Source organism: Lates calcarifer, linkage group LG19 (genome assembly GCF_001640805.2).
Source record: "Lates calcarifer isolate ASB-BC8 linkage group LG19, TLL_Latcal_v3, whole genome shotgun sequence".
Lineage (NCBI taxonomy): Eukaryota > Metazoa > Chordata > Actinopteri > Centropomidae > Lates > Lates calcarifer.
The window spans coordinates 6,759,912-6,776,551 of record NC_066851.1 but is presented as its reverse complement, the minus strand read 5'-3'; the positions used below and the strand labels follow the sequence as shown (position 1 = coordinate 6,776,551).

Below are 16,640 nucleotides of genomic sequence, written 5' to 3'. Positions count from 1 at the left end.
TATCCACCGAGAACAAGCTGTCACCACTGTTCCAGGTAAAGCATAAAACTTTATCCGGCAATTCATTCAAGGGGATTTCACAATGTAGGGTTTGATTTGACTTCTTATAGGACATTATTTCTCACAATGACTCACAACAGGAAATGTGAAGCAGACATTAAATTTTACTCTTTTTCCTGTAGTTTTCAGGATGAATAAAGTGCATTTCGTCATACCTCCTGAAGGAAATGTCCTCATGCTCAGGCTGCTGAGTAGTGGGGTGGAGGACACACTTCCCACTGTCGATCTCCACACGGACATCCAGCTCAAAGTCAATGTTTCTCTCAGTTGCTGGGCCACTGAAGCTGCGGTTGGCAGGTGTGCTCGGCCAGCGCTCGCTGAACAGCTGACTCACAGCAGAAAAGCCTGAGGACTTCCTGTGAGATGCTTGGCTGAGAGCAAGCAGTAAACGGGATTGTTCAGTGATTTCTGGAAACTGCAAAGCTTTATTTACGGTTGAAAACATAAATCACAAAAGCAAAGCTTTCACACAGTTATAAAGTGAGATTAATGGTGTTTCCTTTCAACGAGTATTATCACAAGAATGCTTGAGTGGACAAAAACAAAACAATAAGACAAACTCACAAAGGCCTTCGATAGCTCGGTGGTCTCTCGCGTTCAAACTCGTCCTCCTTTTCAGAGTCTTCGGAGGAGGATGAGGACAGGTCGTCGCGCCTCATGTCGTCATGCTGGAAGGGAATTGTGGGTGAGAAGACAGCAGGGGTGCCAGGGGCACTGAAAACTGAGCGCTGACCCTCAACAACGGATGGAGAATGAAGATGAAGGTAATGATGAGGATGGGATGGCTCGTCAATGGTGACTGACAACAGGTCCACCTCTGTCTCCTCAGGAAACTTCAGAGAATGGCAGAAAGTCAAACTCACACAAAGGACAGTTTTTATGTCTACATAAAGCTCTTCCTACTTAGAGACGTCAATCCAACACTCAGTGATGTGGCTGATGTTTTAAGTAGGAAGGCAGCCAAGGAGTCGTAACTTTGAAGGAGACAGTGTTCTGTAGATTGGACCATGTTGATCACAAGTTTTTATTTTCTTTATTTATTGCCATTAAGTATTTATTTCAGTTTTACGACAAATGTCCAGCGACAGAACACTACTACCCTGCAACTGTTCTCAGAGGAGCTGAGAGGTCATGCACTTTCTGTGAGAAGGACTGAAAGAGAGACAGTGTGTGACAAAGGAAGATGAGGAAAACGTGACACCCCGACAGGAGAAAAAGTGAAACAAACTCTCAGGTGGGTGAACATGGAAAATGCCCAAGACAGTCTCCTGGTAGACAGGTCCACTGTCCTTAATGACAGCTGGAGAGAAAGCCCAGTAGTCAATAGTAAAAACAGATCCCAGGGGCAGGTATTGACAGACGCTGACTGCTGCTGACTATTGATTAAAGTCTAACGGCTGAAAATGTTTGACAAAAGCAAACATCTGAGACCAATACAGACTGGTGACCAGTCTGAGGGTCAGCTCAGCAACACTATTTGTCCTGATTTGTCAGGTTATTTCTATGCTTCTTAGTCTAGACAACCACCAGCATGTTATCAGTCTAATAACAAGTTTGTTAATGAGTCAGCGGCCAAGGGAAGTGGGTGGTTAAGGCCAAATGATCACAGAGGGATTGACAAGTGAAGCAAACTCAGTCATGCAGCCTTTAGCAGAGTCAGTGTGGGTCTGTCATCATTAAAGAATGATCGGAGGAACTGAAAAAGATCTGATTATTTACACCAAGCAGGAAAATACCACTGCAGATAGATTCATTCAGTTTGGGCGCAGGGCAAATAAATCCATCATAGATTAATTAACGATTAGTTTTGACTCGCTTGATAAAAGGGTGCATCTTCAAGGGTGCAAGATTTTCTGGTATAAAAGGTTTTGAGTCAAGACAATCCAAAGGTCTTAAATTAATTTTGGAGTATTTGCAGTATTTTAAAGGAACAGTTTGAGTCTCCTGGAGCCTCTGCTGGATTCTGGGTCTGTCCTAACATGCACTTAAATGCTCAGGACCACAAGTGAGGGTACAAGGACAGACACTTTGTTACCTTCCGACAGAGCCAGGCTTTATACTAAGCTAAGCTAACTTTAGCTTTGTATACATCAGTAACATATGTGAGAATGGTACTGGTCCTCTCATCTAACTCTTAACAACAGCAAATAAGCAACTAATGTTGATAAGGAGCTTTTAACATCAACAAATGCTTAAAAGTTAAATCTTCATATACAATTGTAATTACCTTAAAAAAATGTTTAGTGTTTTACAGCACAGATAAAGTTGCTTTACAGCACAAAAACAGGGAGTGTTTTTCCTTAAGTCTTAAGAGTGAAATGAATTGTTATACAATATCTTTTCTTCTTTCTGTTTATGTTAACTGTATCAAACATTCATAATTTGTGGTGTTAGGCAATTACTGATACTAGACATGGCCCCTTTAAAGGAAAACAGTTGATTTGTAATACCAACAGTAATAGTTATAGACTGTCACAGCTGATAGACTGTGGCTCAGAGGCTAACCATGCATAGTTGTTAGAAATCAGTCCATGTATTAAGGTTGAAGAAAAGTTGATTTGGATTTTTATGTGCTTTCAAGACAGGATGAGAATGTGCCTCTCCATTATTGATTGGTGAGTTCTATTATACAAGCAAATTCATTTCTGAAAACATGGCTTGTGATGAGGTTATTCAATAAAATCAGGGACAAACAGCTATCACACATACCTGTGTGGCTGATGGAACATCACTGGTATTCTATCAACAACAAAATATTAAAGACTGAATTTGGTGCCACATTAAATATAAATCCAGGTGATCATCATGTAGCTAGGGACACAGGATAACAGTAAGCTATTATGCAAAGTAGCACCAGATTGTTCAATATTCAGTTCAGTATTTCATCATCCTGTTTTGATTTTGCGTACTTAAAATCCTATCAACATTGTTAAGGTAATCACAGAGGAGAAGAGGAAATATCAGTATTTGTTGGTGTTGGTTAGGTGTTTTAATTTGTTAATTTTTAGGTATTTTAATTTGAACCATATACCTTGAATACCTCTCCTGGACTGACAGGTGAATTTGCAGAGTCCAAGGCCTGATTATTAATCTTCAATTAAACAAAAGAGTTATTAAAAAGGAGCTCATCCAAAACAGAAAACAAAATATCCTTAGTGCACAATGGTCCCTCCCTTGGAGCCGTCTTTAAAAATAAACTGCAAAACCCATGAATGTATGACATGAGTCACAGTATCATGTAAATATTGTGTAGTATGGAGATCAATTACAGTGAACAAACACACACAGAAATGGGGGATGAGATGATGATATTCCAACTGTCAAAACTACAACAAAAAAATCGAACTAATTTTATCACTGCCTTAAATATTGATTTGGTTAGAACAAATGTCTTGACAGCACAATTTACAGTGCGGTTAAATCTGTAAAAAAAAAAAAAAAAATGCTTACTATATTATAGCTGTCTCTGTTCTGTAAGCATGTAAGTAAGTTTACCGTGTCCTGGATGTTGAAGGTGACCCGGGGTCCAGGAGATGAAGCATCCACACGGATATCCGGTAAATCATCCACATCCCCGATTCTGGAACTTTGAACACAGAAATATGACGTGCCAAGTGGCATGAGGTGAAGTGTTAAGTGACACTAGTCCAATATAAAGTTGCTCACAGTTAGTTAGAGTAGATACTTTTCCCTTTTTATTCATCAAATTTATTTCCAGTTGTTTTCGCTTATTCATTTCACCCCGGAGTTAATGTGTTTCCACAGCCAAAGGTCTTACAGTTTCTGAACTGTTTTAATATCATTACTGCATTAATTCTGATATCTGCATAATTACCGTAAACAAATGAAATGAACACTTCCTGTCCTCTACACTGCATTCTAATTTGTGAGTCACCGCATCCTCTTTGTGAGAGGGTTAATGGGAAATGTGTTTCAAAAACATATAATGTCAGCAGCAGTGGTCAGAGACAGAGGTTACTCGGTCTTGTTTGTTTACAGTAAATGCTAGATGAAGCACCCTTAATGGTGCCATTTCTGTGATAATATGATGCCAGGGAAAGTGGCTACTCCTGCCACCGTCTGTTACCTTTGTCTGTCCATCCTTTTTAGAGGTGGTCTGCCTGCTGCTGCTGAGATGCTTTTGGAGCGGTTGTAGCTTGGTTTGTAGCCAAGACCCCACTTATCCTTTAGAGAGGCCGCCTAGAGAGGAACAAACACAGTCAAAAATGGGTCCCATAAAATATAAATGAGACCCACATTCTGTCATTATTTTGTTTTATTTTAAGCTGACGGTGCTTAGACTGCTGAAGCAAACACATTGCTAATTGGGGGGGTGGAAAATAGATGAGCATGTACCCTCATGCTGGAGCGACGCAGTTTCTTCCTGACGTCTCTCCTGATGTCGTTGACAGCCACAGACTCCAGCTGCTGATAGCGCTGGATCTCCTGATTGATGGTTCCTTCACTGGCCCCCAACTTCCTGTGGTTATGAAAACAAGATGTTGACAGTTGATTGTTTTAACAGGATAGCAATGAAGTACAAGACATTTCTTCAAAGGAACAAGTGAGTGAAAAACAAATCTTACTTGAGGTCGTCGATGACCTTGGCCTGTTCGTTCAGTTCTCTGATGTCCACCACCCTTTTGGTGAACTTCCTCCCTCGGGCGTCAATCACCTGGTTCCCCATCACCATCTGCCTTCTGGGGTCAATGGTCTCCTGTTGGGTCAGACCAGTGATACACACCAAAACACATATATCTGGTAAAACTGACGACAACACAATCAAACCCCAAAACCATTTTGCCTGAAAGATTTCCGGCAGGCAGCTGCTGTCAAGAGGACTGCATCCTTCCCAAATCTGTGATTAAAGGGGAGTTATTTTTATTGTTTTGATTCAATCAAAATAGGTTATATGTAGTTCAGTCCACACACCACAGGTGATGAAACACAAAATGTCACAAAACAGGGGACACCACCACCACCACCACCATTCCACTCAAAGTGAGAAAGAGGAAAAATTACAGCTCTATTGCTACAAGAGTTTTTTTTAACACTAATTTATTTCATGTCACCCATCATTGAAGCTTAATGAGGAGGGCAGTGAGAGCAAATGCTAAGCAACACTATTCTCTATTATCATGCTCTTTAGCTAAAGCCTAAAAGGAGCATTGCTCAGCATTTTGGAATCCACAACCTTCATCCATTAACAACAGGTGACTGAGATTTAACGCCACCTTGCAAGTGATTTTGTCAGCCCAGAGAAGAGTTTAACACTGCGTGTGGCTACATACACAGGCCCAGGAGAGAGGTCTTTGGGGCCTGGCACTGCCTGCTCGGAGGCGAGGCGATGCACAGTTTAAGTAGTCGGCAGGGACAGATACACTTTGAGGCCTGGGGCTGAGGCCTAGGATGTGGTTTACCAGACGCTTCCTTAAGGTCAGCCGAGGGCTGAACTGGCTCCCTGGACTCTGTAAACAACGGCAGGGACACATGGATGGACAGGTGGAAGAGTGGTTGACTTCACCCTCTGAAGCTTTAAGTTAACTGTATTGATGAAATATCTAAAGGTTGTCATTTGAAATTTTAGGAAATACACTTACTCACTTTCATGCTGAGTATTAGATAAGAAAGTTGATGTCAGTCTAATGTCTGTACAGTAAATATGAAGCTAAACAAGTAGCTGGCAAGCTTAAACAAGCACAAATACTGGAAACAGGAAGGAACACTGGCCCTGGCTCTGCTCAAATGTTGCCAGAAAGCAAACAGGTGTACTTCCCTACATGCCAAACTATTCCTGGAACTTGTGACAACCACCAGTAGTGAGCTCAACAGCTGAAGTTCACTACTTATGATCAATGTTTTTTCTTGTATACCTTGCAAGTCTGTTCTCCTCTGAGAACTTCCTAATTATAGTCACAAAACAGAACCTCTGGTCTAACTACTGACAACTGAATATTTGTCTTAACGTTACATTGAAAATGTCTGTATAACAACAGCTAAATCTAACAATAATACTTGAGAACTCTTCCTACACCATACTAAATGTTAAGGAGTGCATGCACCCATGATTAACTGACCATGTGGATGGTGGGTGACATGGTGTCAGCCTCGTCCTCGTCTGAGAGGTCTGCCATGTTGACAGAGTTCAGGTCAGCGATGTCGTCTATGTCCTCCTCGCCTGTCAGTGATGTCAGCGTGTTGCCCAGAGCATTAAGCCGCTTGCCGATGTTGGGGTCCATGTGAACGTCAATACCACACATTTTCCAAAGCACATTGAGGGTCCAGGTACCAGCACTACTGCTTTCTATTTTGAGGAAAAAGATGCCAGGAGGGAGAAGAAAGCAGGAATAACAGAGGATACGGAAGAAATTAATGCAAAATAAAATTTTCAGACAGTCGTCTCATTTTTATTGTGCAGCTCTAGGGTGTGATCCATATTTTATGGACTATAGCTTAGTTAAAAGAACTTGCCTGCTGAGGGTTGCCCTGTAGTCCTGGAACATACTTCATATGTACCATCAGGGACTACACCTGTATACAGACCACATACAGTGAACAGTCAATAATTCAGAGATGCCGTATGGATGGAAAGAGACAGAAGAATTCTGTTTCTACCTACTGAAGCCAGGTTATCAATCTCTCAAATTCTAAACTTGAATGCAATGCGCCACTCACAAGCGTTCATGACCAGATCTCCTCGCACTTCTGGCTTCCAGTCGTCCCAGGAGGTCTCGAAGCCCTCTGCAAAGCGGATGCAGAAATTCTTGAAGTGGCCTTTGCTCACCAGGGACTCGGACGAGCAGGCGGTGATCAGCGTGCTCTCGATGGTCAGGACCAGGGCTGAGCCGGCATCAAAGTCTATGCTGTGGTTGGCCTAGTGGAGGGAGGGGGCAGGGGCAGGGGGTTACACAGGCTTCGAGCAATGCTGAAGAACATGGAAAAAAGAACCCACTTCCATGTGTTTGGAAAAGGCACATTTAGTTGGTAACATTTCATTCTGCTTTACTGTATAAGCACTTTGTCAATTGAATACAATTATGATAAATGCAGTCATTTTTCTGAGCATTTAAATAAGTAATACTTTGGTAGATTACTTCTAATTAAGACATTATAATATAATTATGCTTTCTGCAAAATCTGCAAATGAGAGATCATTAATAAGGACTGGCCCTGTAAATGCACCTACAAGTGAAATGTTACCAAGCTTTTCAGTTTGTTAGATTGTGTTTAATTGCAGGATTGGAAAAGATTTGTCCACATTACCTGAATTTCTGGATTAACTCTGCATTTGTCCCAAAAATAGCCGTCTAATCATTATCTCAGTCATAACTGGAGGCAGGTAACTGCATGACTAGCTCCTGACTCTCCAATTATTTATTATTATTATGACCTGAATCAAAGTCAGACCACAATTTTGGGGCAATTAACTGCAGGAATCCAGGTAATTTTCAAATGTCCACATGCTTTATGTTACAATAGTAGACACAGAGCCTGCCATGTGCACTACTGCACATACAATCTCATGGCAGTCTCCGAAAGATTAGCCTGAAAAATCGTATATTAACATTTTAGCAACAGATAAGGAATATTCTTGATACCAACTGGCATAACCTCTTTTTAGTAATTACACACCCAAAACACCTCAGACACCAGCTCAAGCTTCATTAGTTGTTATGCCAGCTTTGTGGAGGAGAATTTGATCTTTTACAAAGTGATGTGACCTGCTATTTTTAAACACTTGTGATGCAGTGTATTTGTGGCATGGAAGAGTATTGATCACAGTTAAGTCATTGCCCCACAACAAGCCATCACAAGAGATGTAAGAAATTGTAGGTTACTTTTTGTGCATTTTTATGGCGGCCTACTGATGTGCTGGCCCCAGCTTCAGAGTGGATGCCCTCCGTAGCTGGTACTTGTCCTCTCTATGGAAAATAAGTGTGACATAACAGCTGGTATATCTCATCGCTATGGACAGGCTGTAAGTATAAGAAGACAACTGATATGGACCATTCATTAATATCCAGTGTTTCCCCTTAGTGTATAGAGAAAAAAGGATGTCATTGGAGGCAGTAGCAGACAGTGCAGGGATGCATTTATCTTGGATCAAAGGTTCATGTTGTGGACAAAAAACAACCACAGCACTGCCATTATTCTCTTATGAATTTTCTAACTAAATCTAAGCTACAGTAACTCTGACATATGTTGGGCATATATATTGTTTGCTTCGCATCAAAAGATTAAAATGTTGAGGTCACTGAGAGCGGTGCAAATTAGTGGGAGTGTAGCCTGCCCAAAAGCAGCTGCGGTAGGGGAAACACTGATATCCAAGGTGATAACAGAAGAACTGCTCTTTTTAGGAACAGAAAGAACAAGATGGCAACTGTGCTTCTCAAGGCTACTGATAAAAACAAAATGAACATCATGAACACTGGTACAGCAGCTGCTGCCAGTGGAGATGAAAAAAACATTATTTATTACTTTGACTTTTGACTTTAGCTAGACTGAAATTCCTGACAAAAGAGAATGAATGAAAACTATTTAAAACGCTCAAAAACAACTTTCTTTTAAAGGAAGCAAACCATGGCTTATATGTGGAATAATTAACACTGAATGATGGTAAAATGCCAATTAAAGACGACAAAACTCTCAAAGAGATTTTTTCCCTCTGTTAACATTATTTGCATTCAAAATCAAAATGTATATTCAAGTATTAAAATACTAAAAATATTAACTTTGGGGCATCAAAACCAAGCATAGCTGTGTACCTGGGATGTGTTGGTGATGGGCAGGCAGATGCCCAGGTCATTGACAGTCAGCTGCAGGAAGAGGGTGCTGAAGGCCTGAGCTGAGGTCTGTTGGATGCCTGGCAGCTTGTCCACCACCTCCTTTGTGGCCATGTGGATGTCCTTGTTGAGGGCCAAGCGCTGCTCGTTCCAGTTGTCGTACGCTGCCTTGTAATTCAGCCAGAAGAGCACAGCTGCAGGAGGGCACACAGGGGGGTAGGAAGAGCAGAAAATTGGATTGTGAAGGTCATGTAACCAAGTCAGTGGTTGATTTTTGTCATGTGTGCAAATCAGATGCAATTCCATCAACATGCCCTCTTTTTTTCTTACAGCCAGTGTTGAATTGGTAGAATATTTAATCAGTGTCAAATACAAAACTTGCAGGTTCCTGCTGAGTCAAAAATGTCTTCAGTGTCAGTGTCAACAAACAAGTTTAGTGGGGATTGGTCACAACTTTCTTCCCACACAGCGAAACTAACCGACCAGAGCAAAGTTTCATGTCAAACATGAGTAGATTTTTCTGTCTTTTAGTTTAACAACAGATAATTGTTCTGAAGAACATGATCCAGAAATGTGTAAAACAGACTTCAATAGTTTACGGAGGTACATAAGACCGGTTTTAACATTTGATATTAGGTGTGATGTAGACAAAAAGTAAACTGAACCTCTGTCAAATGCCACAGGCTGGGCGAAAACAATTGGCCTGTTGAGTGTGATGAGTACAGCTTCCTTGTCGGAAGAGCCACTGATCTCCTCCTGCAGAGCGTTCCGGAGGCCGATCCGAGTTCTGAAGTATGCCACCTGGTGGAAGTCTGAGCCAGCTTCTTCATACACCTGTGAAGAGAAAGGAGAAAAAGGGGTCAGTTAACCATCCACCATCTGGGATAAAACACCCTACCTGAAAACAGTGACCAGTGTGAGGCTGAGTTGCACCTGGTGCTTGACTATCTGTCCGAGGGCCAGGTTGAGATCTACTTGACATTTGCCGAACAGTTTTAGATAACTGCTGCTGCCTCCGGGCTGGGCCTTGCACTGGATCCTGTTGGACAGCTCCAGCTCGATCAGGCCTGTCTCAAAGCGCACGGCTCGCATGGAAGGAGTGGTTGCTGTCATCTGGATCCCCTGTGAAGAAAAACATGGCATTCAGACAGTTCCTCAAAGCTTAACTGACACTCAAAATACAACAAAAAACATTTTACTAGTTTTACTTCTTAAAACAAAATCCACATATGGTTATTTCTCCCACTGTAACCGATGCAATTTTGCAGATTCATATTGAAAGTAATGAACATGAAATACCTTGAACATGAGGCTGAGTGAATACAGCAGGATCTTTGGCTTGTCTGCATCAGTTGAGGTGTCGTGCTCATTCCACAGTGGGATGGGTTGCTCTCCACCTGCATGCATTGAAAGTACACAAGTCAACCTCATAAGCTCTCACAGACTGCAACATGTGATATAGTGGGATTATGTTGTCTGACTGCTAACTCAGTATGTGTGAGGTCTAGCATCAGCTACACCTAAAGACTCCTCCCTGACGTGAATACTCAGATGAGGGTCTACACCATTAATCTTTACCATAAAATGGTGGAAAACTCCCAGTTCTCCATCTCTGCGGTACATCGGTCAAGCTTAGTGAGTTAAACAAATTACTATCAATACTGTTGTGGAAATGAACAGGACTGGATTTGTGCCAGCGCCTTGGGCATTGTTCTGTGTGGGAAGACGATTTTTTTTTCAGTGACTTAAGCAGCGGCTATAGCCTGAAGGATACTGTGGGGAACAGTCAGATGTTTAAGATTAGATTAATTTTATTGATCAGAGTGGGGAAACAAAGAAAAGGATAATGCTCTGTACAGGTTCCACAGATATGAGTAGGTTTTGTGTTAGAATTTGTAAATGATTGAAGTTTGTAGTAAGGGGAAAAAGTAAAAGTGTGTACTGGTCACTGTTACAGTACCTGACACCTTCTGAATAACCTCATTGACTTCCTTCATGAAAACCTTCTGCAGGAAGACCAGGTGATTGAGCAGGTCTGTGGTCAGGTTGTGCTCAAATGAACCAATCTGCACATCAGAGAAGACAATTATGCAGTGCATTTCAGTGGCTAATTAGATTTTACTTATTGTCCTGGAATATAAATGTGAAATCTCCCATGAGGATCATCTTACCTCAGCCACACAGCGCAGGTAGTTGCCTTGTAGGTAGTTTCCTTGCTTTGCTGGGAAGTCGTCCGGCGCCCAGCCCTGGTCTGAGTGGCTCTCGTGGTCCTCCATGATGTACTCTCCCGACATGGTGACCGGAGGCAGCGTCAAGCTGGCTGATGGTGGCATGGTGGACATGTCCACTGGGGACACTTTTGACTGGAAGCAAAGCTTGTGGTTTGGCAACTCAAAGGTGAAACTGGTTTGTGCCCCTAAATGGAAGTGAAGTACAAGAAGGAAAAAGCATAATATTACAGTGTGCTCTTTTGCAGGGACACAGTATGACTCAACACTGATAATAAAGACAGGCAAGGAAAAAACTGTATTTCTATGATATTCTAAGAATAAAAAAGAAGATATCAGGAGCAAAATCTGCCTTTTTAAGAAAGAAGATTGATATTACTGAAGCACAAAGGAAGGTAAAAGCCATCTCAAGGGAAAAACAAGTTGTTCTCTTATGATTCTTTTAGAAATGGAAATGAATCAGATGTCTTCTTGCACACACCGGTCATGCCGTGGCTCTTCACGCGACCCATTTTGTACTCTGCTTTCAGCGAGGGCAGGAGGGCGGCCCCGATGGTGATGCCGTCCATCATGGCGCTGAACTTAAGGACGATGGGCTTCTTCTCTAGGCCCTCGGGAAGCTGTGGGAATTCATTGGCCTCTACGGGAGTCTGATTGATGCTGGACGCTTTGTCAGAGGGTTGCGGCGTCGGGGTGTCCTCTCTGTTTGGAGGCTGACTGTGAGGGGGGAGAAAAACAACACATTCACTCAATCAGAACTGGGTCATTAACTATTTAAGCGGTGACTCTGAATATGTGAAGGAAGTGCACTACTGACACATTTTTCCATCATTAACAGTTGGACTGGATTTAGCATCTAGTGATTGAGTTAAGAGTGTGTTATTATGCAGAGCTCTGCAGATACTGGCTTCTATTCCAGTGAATATCAAATTATAGAAAGTTGTTTAATATCCTAAGCACACCTACAACTCTATAAATATATTAACATAATTCAACATTACCATGGAAACAGGCCACATGCAGGCTTTGAAAGCAGGCAACAGAGTGGGTACACTGTAGTAACCTGTCGCTTATGTAGATGAAAGACTTCTTATGAGGATTTTACTAAGTATAGATTACAATCTAATGACATTACGTGCTGCCTGACAGGTATTTAAAATGTAGAATTTTAAATGTAGCTACAAGTGTGCATCGTTTTAGAGTCAGTTTCTCATTTATTCTCAAGGGATAAACGAGGCAGACATACACATTGGAGGGCTGGCGAATGAGGTCAGAGATCTGTTTGGAGAGCTGGTGGGAGCTGCGGACCATCATGCTGTGCAAAGTGGCCGGGTGCTGGGGGATGTTGATCATGATGGCCCCGACTTTGAAGACGGCTGCGTTGTTGGTCTTCAGCCCTCGCTGGGCGCTGTATAAGGCCTGTGACTTGGAGATGTTGCATTTGACCACGGTTCTGAAACACAGAGTGAAGTGGAATGAGTGAAAGGACTAAAAAAAAAACGTTGTTTTTTTCCTTTTCCTCCAGTTGATGTGGAAGTGTGAATGAATGTGCAACTTAGGGTGGAATTACTGAGAGGACGTCAAACAGTGAAACACCATGCAGATTCAGGAAAGCATTCAGTTTTCTTGGCACAGGTAGAATGAGAAATCATGACACAGACACGTTCCACTCTGAATGAATACGGTAATGAATTGTACACTGTGACAGCTGAATGCCTGGTCTCTTATCCTGGCTTTTGTGGCAAATACAACAGTTCTTACAAATTTCAATGGCTTATGCATGTGTCTATCAACTGAACCTGAAAGAGAACGCTGAAATATCAGACAGACTGTGAGATATTTCAGTATTTTTCTACACCAAAAACATCAGGAAAGGAGCACTACATGAATGAGGTCACATGAAATTCACAACTGAGTTCAAAAAAGTGAAACTGGCCAATTTTCTGCTCTCACACAATCACCAGGAATGAATGGCCTTAGGTAACCAGTGAAAGTGGCTTCACTTAAACACTCTTAACAAGAAAGGTCTTGTGAAACGTAAAAAAAATACATGGGGCAGACAGTTGACTCAGACAAATGAAGGATGTACAGTTAGGGCAGTTATATTTTTGATTTGACTGATGCATGTGGGCTTTTAAATGGCAATAATAACATACAGAAACTCTTGTTTAGCTGTGCTGGTGGGAGATGTTGGGAAATCCTCCAGTCTATGCAAGTAGTTGGAAGAGAAAACCAAGGAAAAGTACAAAAGAAAGAAGAGCAGAGGAAAATGTGAAACAGTTCTTAAAACAGCATAAGACAGTTTTATACAAGTAAGAACACTTAGGAGGCACACATGTGGTGCTCAGACCTGAGGCCCTGAATTTGTGTTTTGTTTTAGTTGCTCAAGCTTCATTTCTGATAACAAGGCTCTGGATTAATCAGGTGTTTAAAACGCTGGGGTAAGCTGAGCCATCACACAGGACCAGGGTTAAATTTAATGTTATACTTAAAGCGCATCTGGAAGACAATATCTCTGCTAATTGCTATATTTCTTCACTGGTTATGGTTATGCTGGGTTCATCTGAATCAAACAGGCAAGTAGGGCAATATGTGAGCAGCATTGCAATCATTCTTCTTTATATCTTAATGTTGGGCAATTCTACACATCAGTAATGACTACAAAGTGCCAAGTTGTCTGGCATATACAATTTTAAACACAGTTTGGAGCATACTGTATGAAAATAGGATCAAGTTTCAGTTTTATTTTCACAGCGGGAGCATCTGTTAAATAGAATGAGGTGAGAAAAATGCCTTACTGAAGCATCGCAAGTTCTAAACTGAATCAAAGCAGTGTGGAGATACATCAGCCTGTCTGAATGCATGACTGCGAGGCTGATAACCTGATTAGGGTGGTTATGTTTTGAGGAAATTGCTTGCGGTAAAAAACAACAAAAAAAATTGCTGTTAAAAATTACCTTGGCTGTAAAGGAGTCGCTGAACGCCAGCGCTCGTTAAAAATACTGCTCCCGCTTTTTAGTTTAAACTCAGGGATTTTTAAAGGTATTTCTGTACGCTCAACATGTAAGCATCCGTGTGTAAGTCAGAGCGAGTCATTCTTCCTTAGTTTCTCATTATTATCTGATCACTGAGTATCTTTTAGAAAGAATGCAGCCATTTTGGCCTACTTGTAATTCTTATGGAGTTTTATATGATAGCAAGCGCAGTTAAAATCAAATAATTTCCATCAGGTACCACAAAAATTAAAAGAATACTGAATCAAAGTACCAAAAATCATTAACTAGCTAAAGAGGAAAAAACATTAGTGCAATTTATTACAAATGTCAGACTAATCTGAGAAACATTACTGCATACATACAATAAAACCTCAATCAACAAGCCATCATCCTGAGAGAGGATCAATACACTCTATTGTAAATGTTAGGTGAAGTTGCACTTCAAAGTATAACTACATGTTCAAGGCTTAATTTGTTTTAATAATTGTGAAATCACTTTGTTGACTGACTGAACTGAAGGAGAATTTGTACGTACTGGATGTCAGGAGTTATGCCCTCCAGCAGGACAATGTTTACTCCTCCTATATGAGCCGACGCACATGTCTCTGTCATTTTCTGGTGCAGGATGTCTGTGGGCACATGACCAAAGAAGGCAAATTAAATCAAACAGAATGATTTTTTTTCTGTCTACCTGTCGTATCAACCAACCAGTTTTCAATTATGTTATGAAATGTTAGTCATTAAATCAAGACACAAGAGTTTTATTTTGTATCATTAAAATTTTAAAGTCTTTAACAGAAGAAGAGAGGAGGTTTCAGGGCTGCAGATGTTGTAGTTAAAAATATATTTATCAACCAAAGACTGGCTTTGATGCTTAAATCATTCCAACTACAGCTTTAGTAATATTTTTTTCCATAATGAAGTATGAAATTAAGGTCAGCGCAAAGTAAAAAGCAGCTAATACAACACACTAACCTATTACCATGCACACACACAGATCTCTGCCTTACCTTTCATCTTCTCCTTCAGAGTGAAGCTTCCGTGAATCTTCTTGAGCTCGGCCTCCATGGTCAGCCCACCGATGTCGGCCTCCAGGTGGGTGCGGTTCACCATGCCGATACCGAACACTATGAGTGTGACGTGCTGGGGTTCGGAGCTCACCAGGCTGCGTCGCCTCCCGCCTGCACCCGGGGGCTTGTTGGGCGTGGTGGGGTCCTGCTGCTCGTTCTCAAAGATCACTTTGCAGAGCGGCTCTGATGGCCGACGCCCACCTTCTGCAGACAGTATATGTAAATGTAAGCTGATGCCATGTGTTACAGATTTACATATCACAAAATAATGCCCCTGTCACCTGTTAGGTCTAGACATTATTTGTGGGGAATTATTTTGGTACACCATGTTTCAGTCTTTGTTGTACTGCAGTTTTTTTTTTGTTTTTTTTAAAGACGTATCTGAATGACCTAAATTTGGCTTGTGATGACAACTGCACCAAAAATTTAAAAAAGGACTGAGCAAGTTTTTAGTCCCTAAGGAACCCGACTCCTTCACTGAAACAAGGTGTGTTCTGTTGAAACATTGTCCCAACACTAAAAGCTGCTCTCTTATTCTTAATGAACCCCTCAGGGGAATGTGAGGTCAAAACAGCAGAGAAAGCTAATATGGGGAAGTGACTAGAAATGAAAAAATAATGCTGCTATTAGGAAGTATTAAATATGACACATCAGAGTACTGCATTGTGATGTGATAACTAGGAATACATAATTGAAGATGAACACATGACTACATGAACTATAGCAGTGTGCAAAGTAACAGCAGATAAGCAAAATTAGGAATTTTGTATGTGTACTAAAGAGGAAAACATACAGTGTATGTAATATTAGCACAAATAAAGATGACCAAAATGTGAACAATATATATCTAAATATGACCATATGAAGAATTAAACTGCAGTAAAACAATTCAGATAAAAAGATGTGTCCTTTGGGTCAGGAGGAAAGGAATGTAGGAGGGAAAAATAAGCAAAGAAAGAAATTAAGTGTCAAAAAACAATGTAGGATGTAAGAGGAAGGCTTGTATGAAGCAGAGCATGTAGATGTAAAGAAGGAAAAAAATGGAAATTGCCTAGAAGAAAGAAAGAAGAAGGGAAAAAAAGCACAGCAAGATCTTGTGCAAATAATGTGTGGAAAAACGGCATGGGAGGTAAAAAGTGGAAAGTGAAGCCGAAAGTAAAGTGCAGGATTTTGAAAAGAGGACAAAAATAAAGCGTTGGCTGACTGCTGGAAGCTGATTCCCACCTGAAAGGCAGTTCTCTGGGGAGCTTTTCTCCAGGATGCCAGTGGGATCGGAGATGAGGGAGTAGAAGTTGAGCAGCTTGTACATGTTCTGCCAACATTCTGCCGACGGCTCGCTTTGCTCTGACACTGTGATGGAGTCAGAGTCGTCCATCTGGATTGCCATGTGGTCCGCCACGTCACGGGAGCCTTTCCTCGACACCTAAAGACATTATACAATATTTCACATTATGAGACAAACAGAAATGTCACAATATGCATCACAGGGCTGAAGGCAAAAAT

General features: G+C 41.3%; 1 protein-coding gene across 1 annotated transcript in view; it reads right to left on the bottom strand.

Annotated features, from left to right (window-relative positions):
- The window catches only part of kiaa1109 (KIAA1109 ortholog), a 69,337-nt gene that overhangs the window by 15,914 nt on the left and 36,783 nt on the right, over positions 1-16,640 (bottom strand). Inside the window, 23 exon segments of the mRNA XM_051077932.1 lie at positions 216-431; positions 625-893; positions 3,092-3,151; positions 3,556-3,646; positions 4,148-4,260; positions 4,417-4,540; positions 4,647-4,777; positions 5,352-5,528; positions 6,138-6,364; positions 6,532-6,591; positions 6,736-6,934; positions 8,826-9,037; positions 9,509-9,677; positions 9,777-9,965; positions 10,143-10,240; positions 10,804-10,909; positions 11,015-11,259; positions 11,553-11,788; positions 12,318-12,524; positions 13,228-13,278; positions 14,603-14,696; positions 15,078-15,341; positions 16,362-16,560. Coding sequence (XP_050933889.1) covers positions 216-431; positions 625-893; positions 3,092-3,151; positions 3,556-3,646; positions 4,148-4,260; positions 4,417-4,540; positions 4,647-4,777; positions 5,352-5,528; positions 6,138-6,364; positions 6,532-6,591; positions 6,736-6,934; positions 8,826-9,037; positions 9,509-9,677; positions 9,777-9,965; positions 10,143-10,240; positions 10,804-10,909; positions 11,015-11,259; positions 11,553-11,788; positions 12,318-12,524; positions 13,228-13,278; positions 14,603-14,696; positions 15,078-15,341; positions 16,362-16,560 — 3,737 coding nt within the window.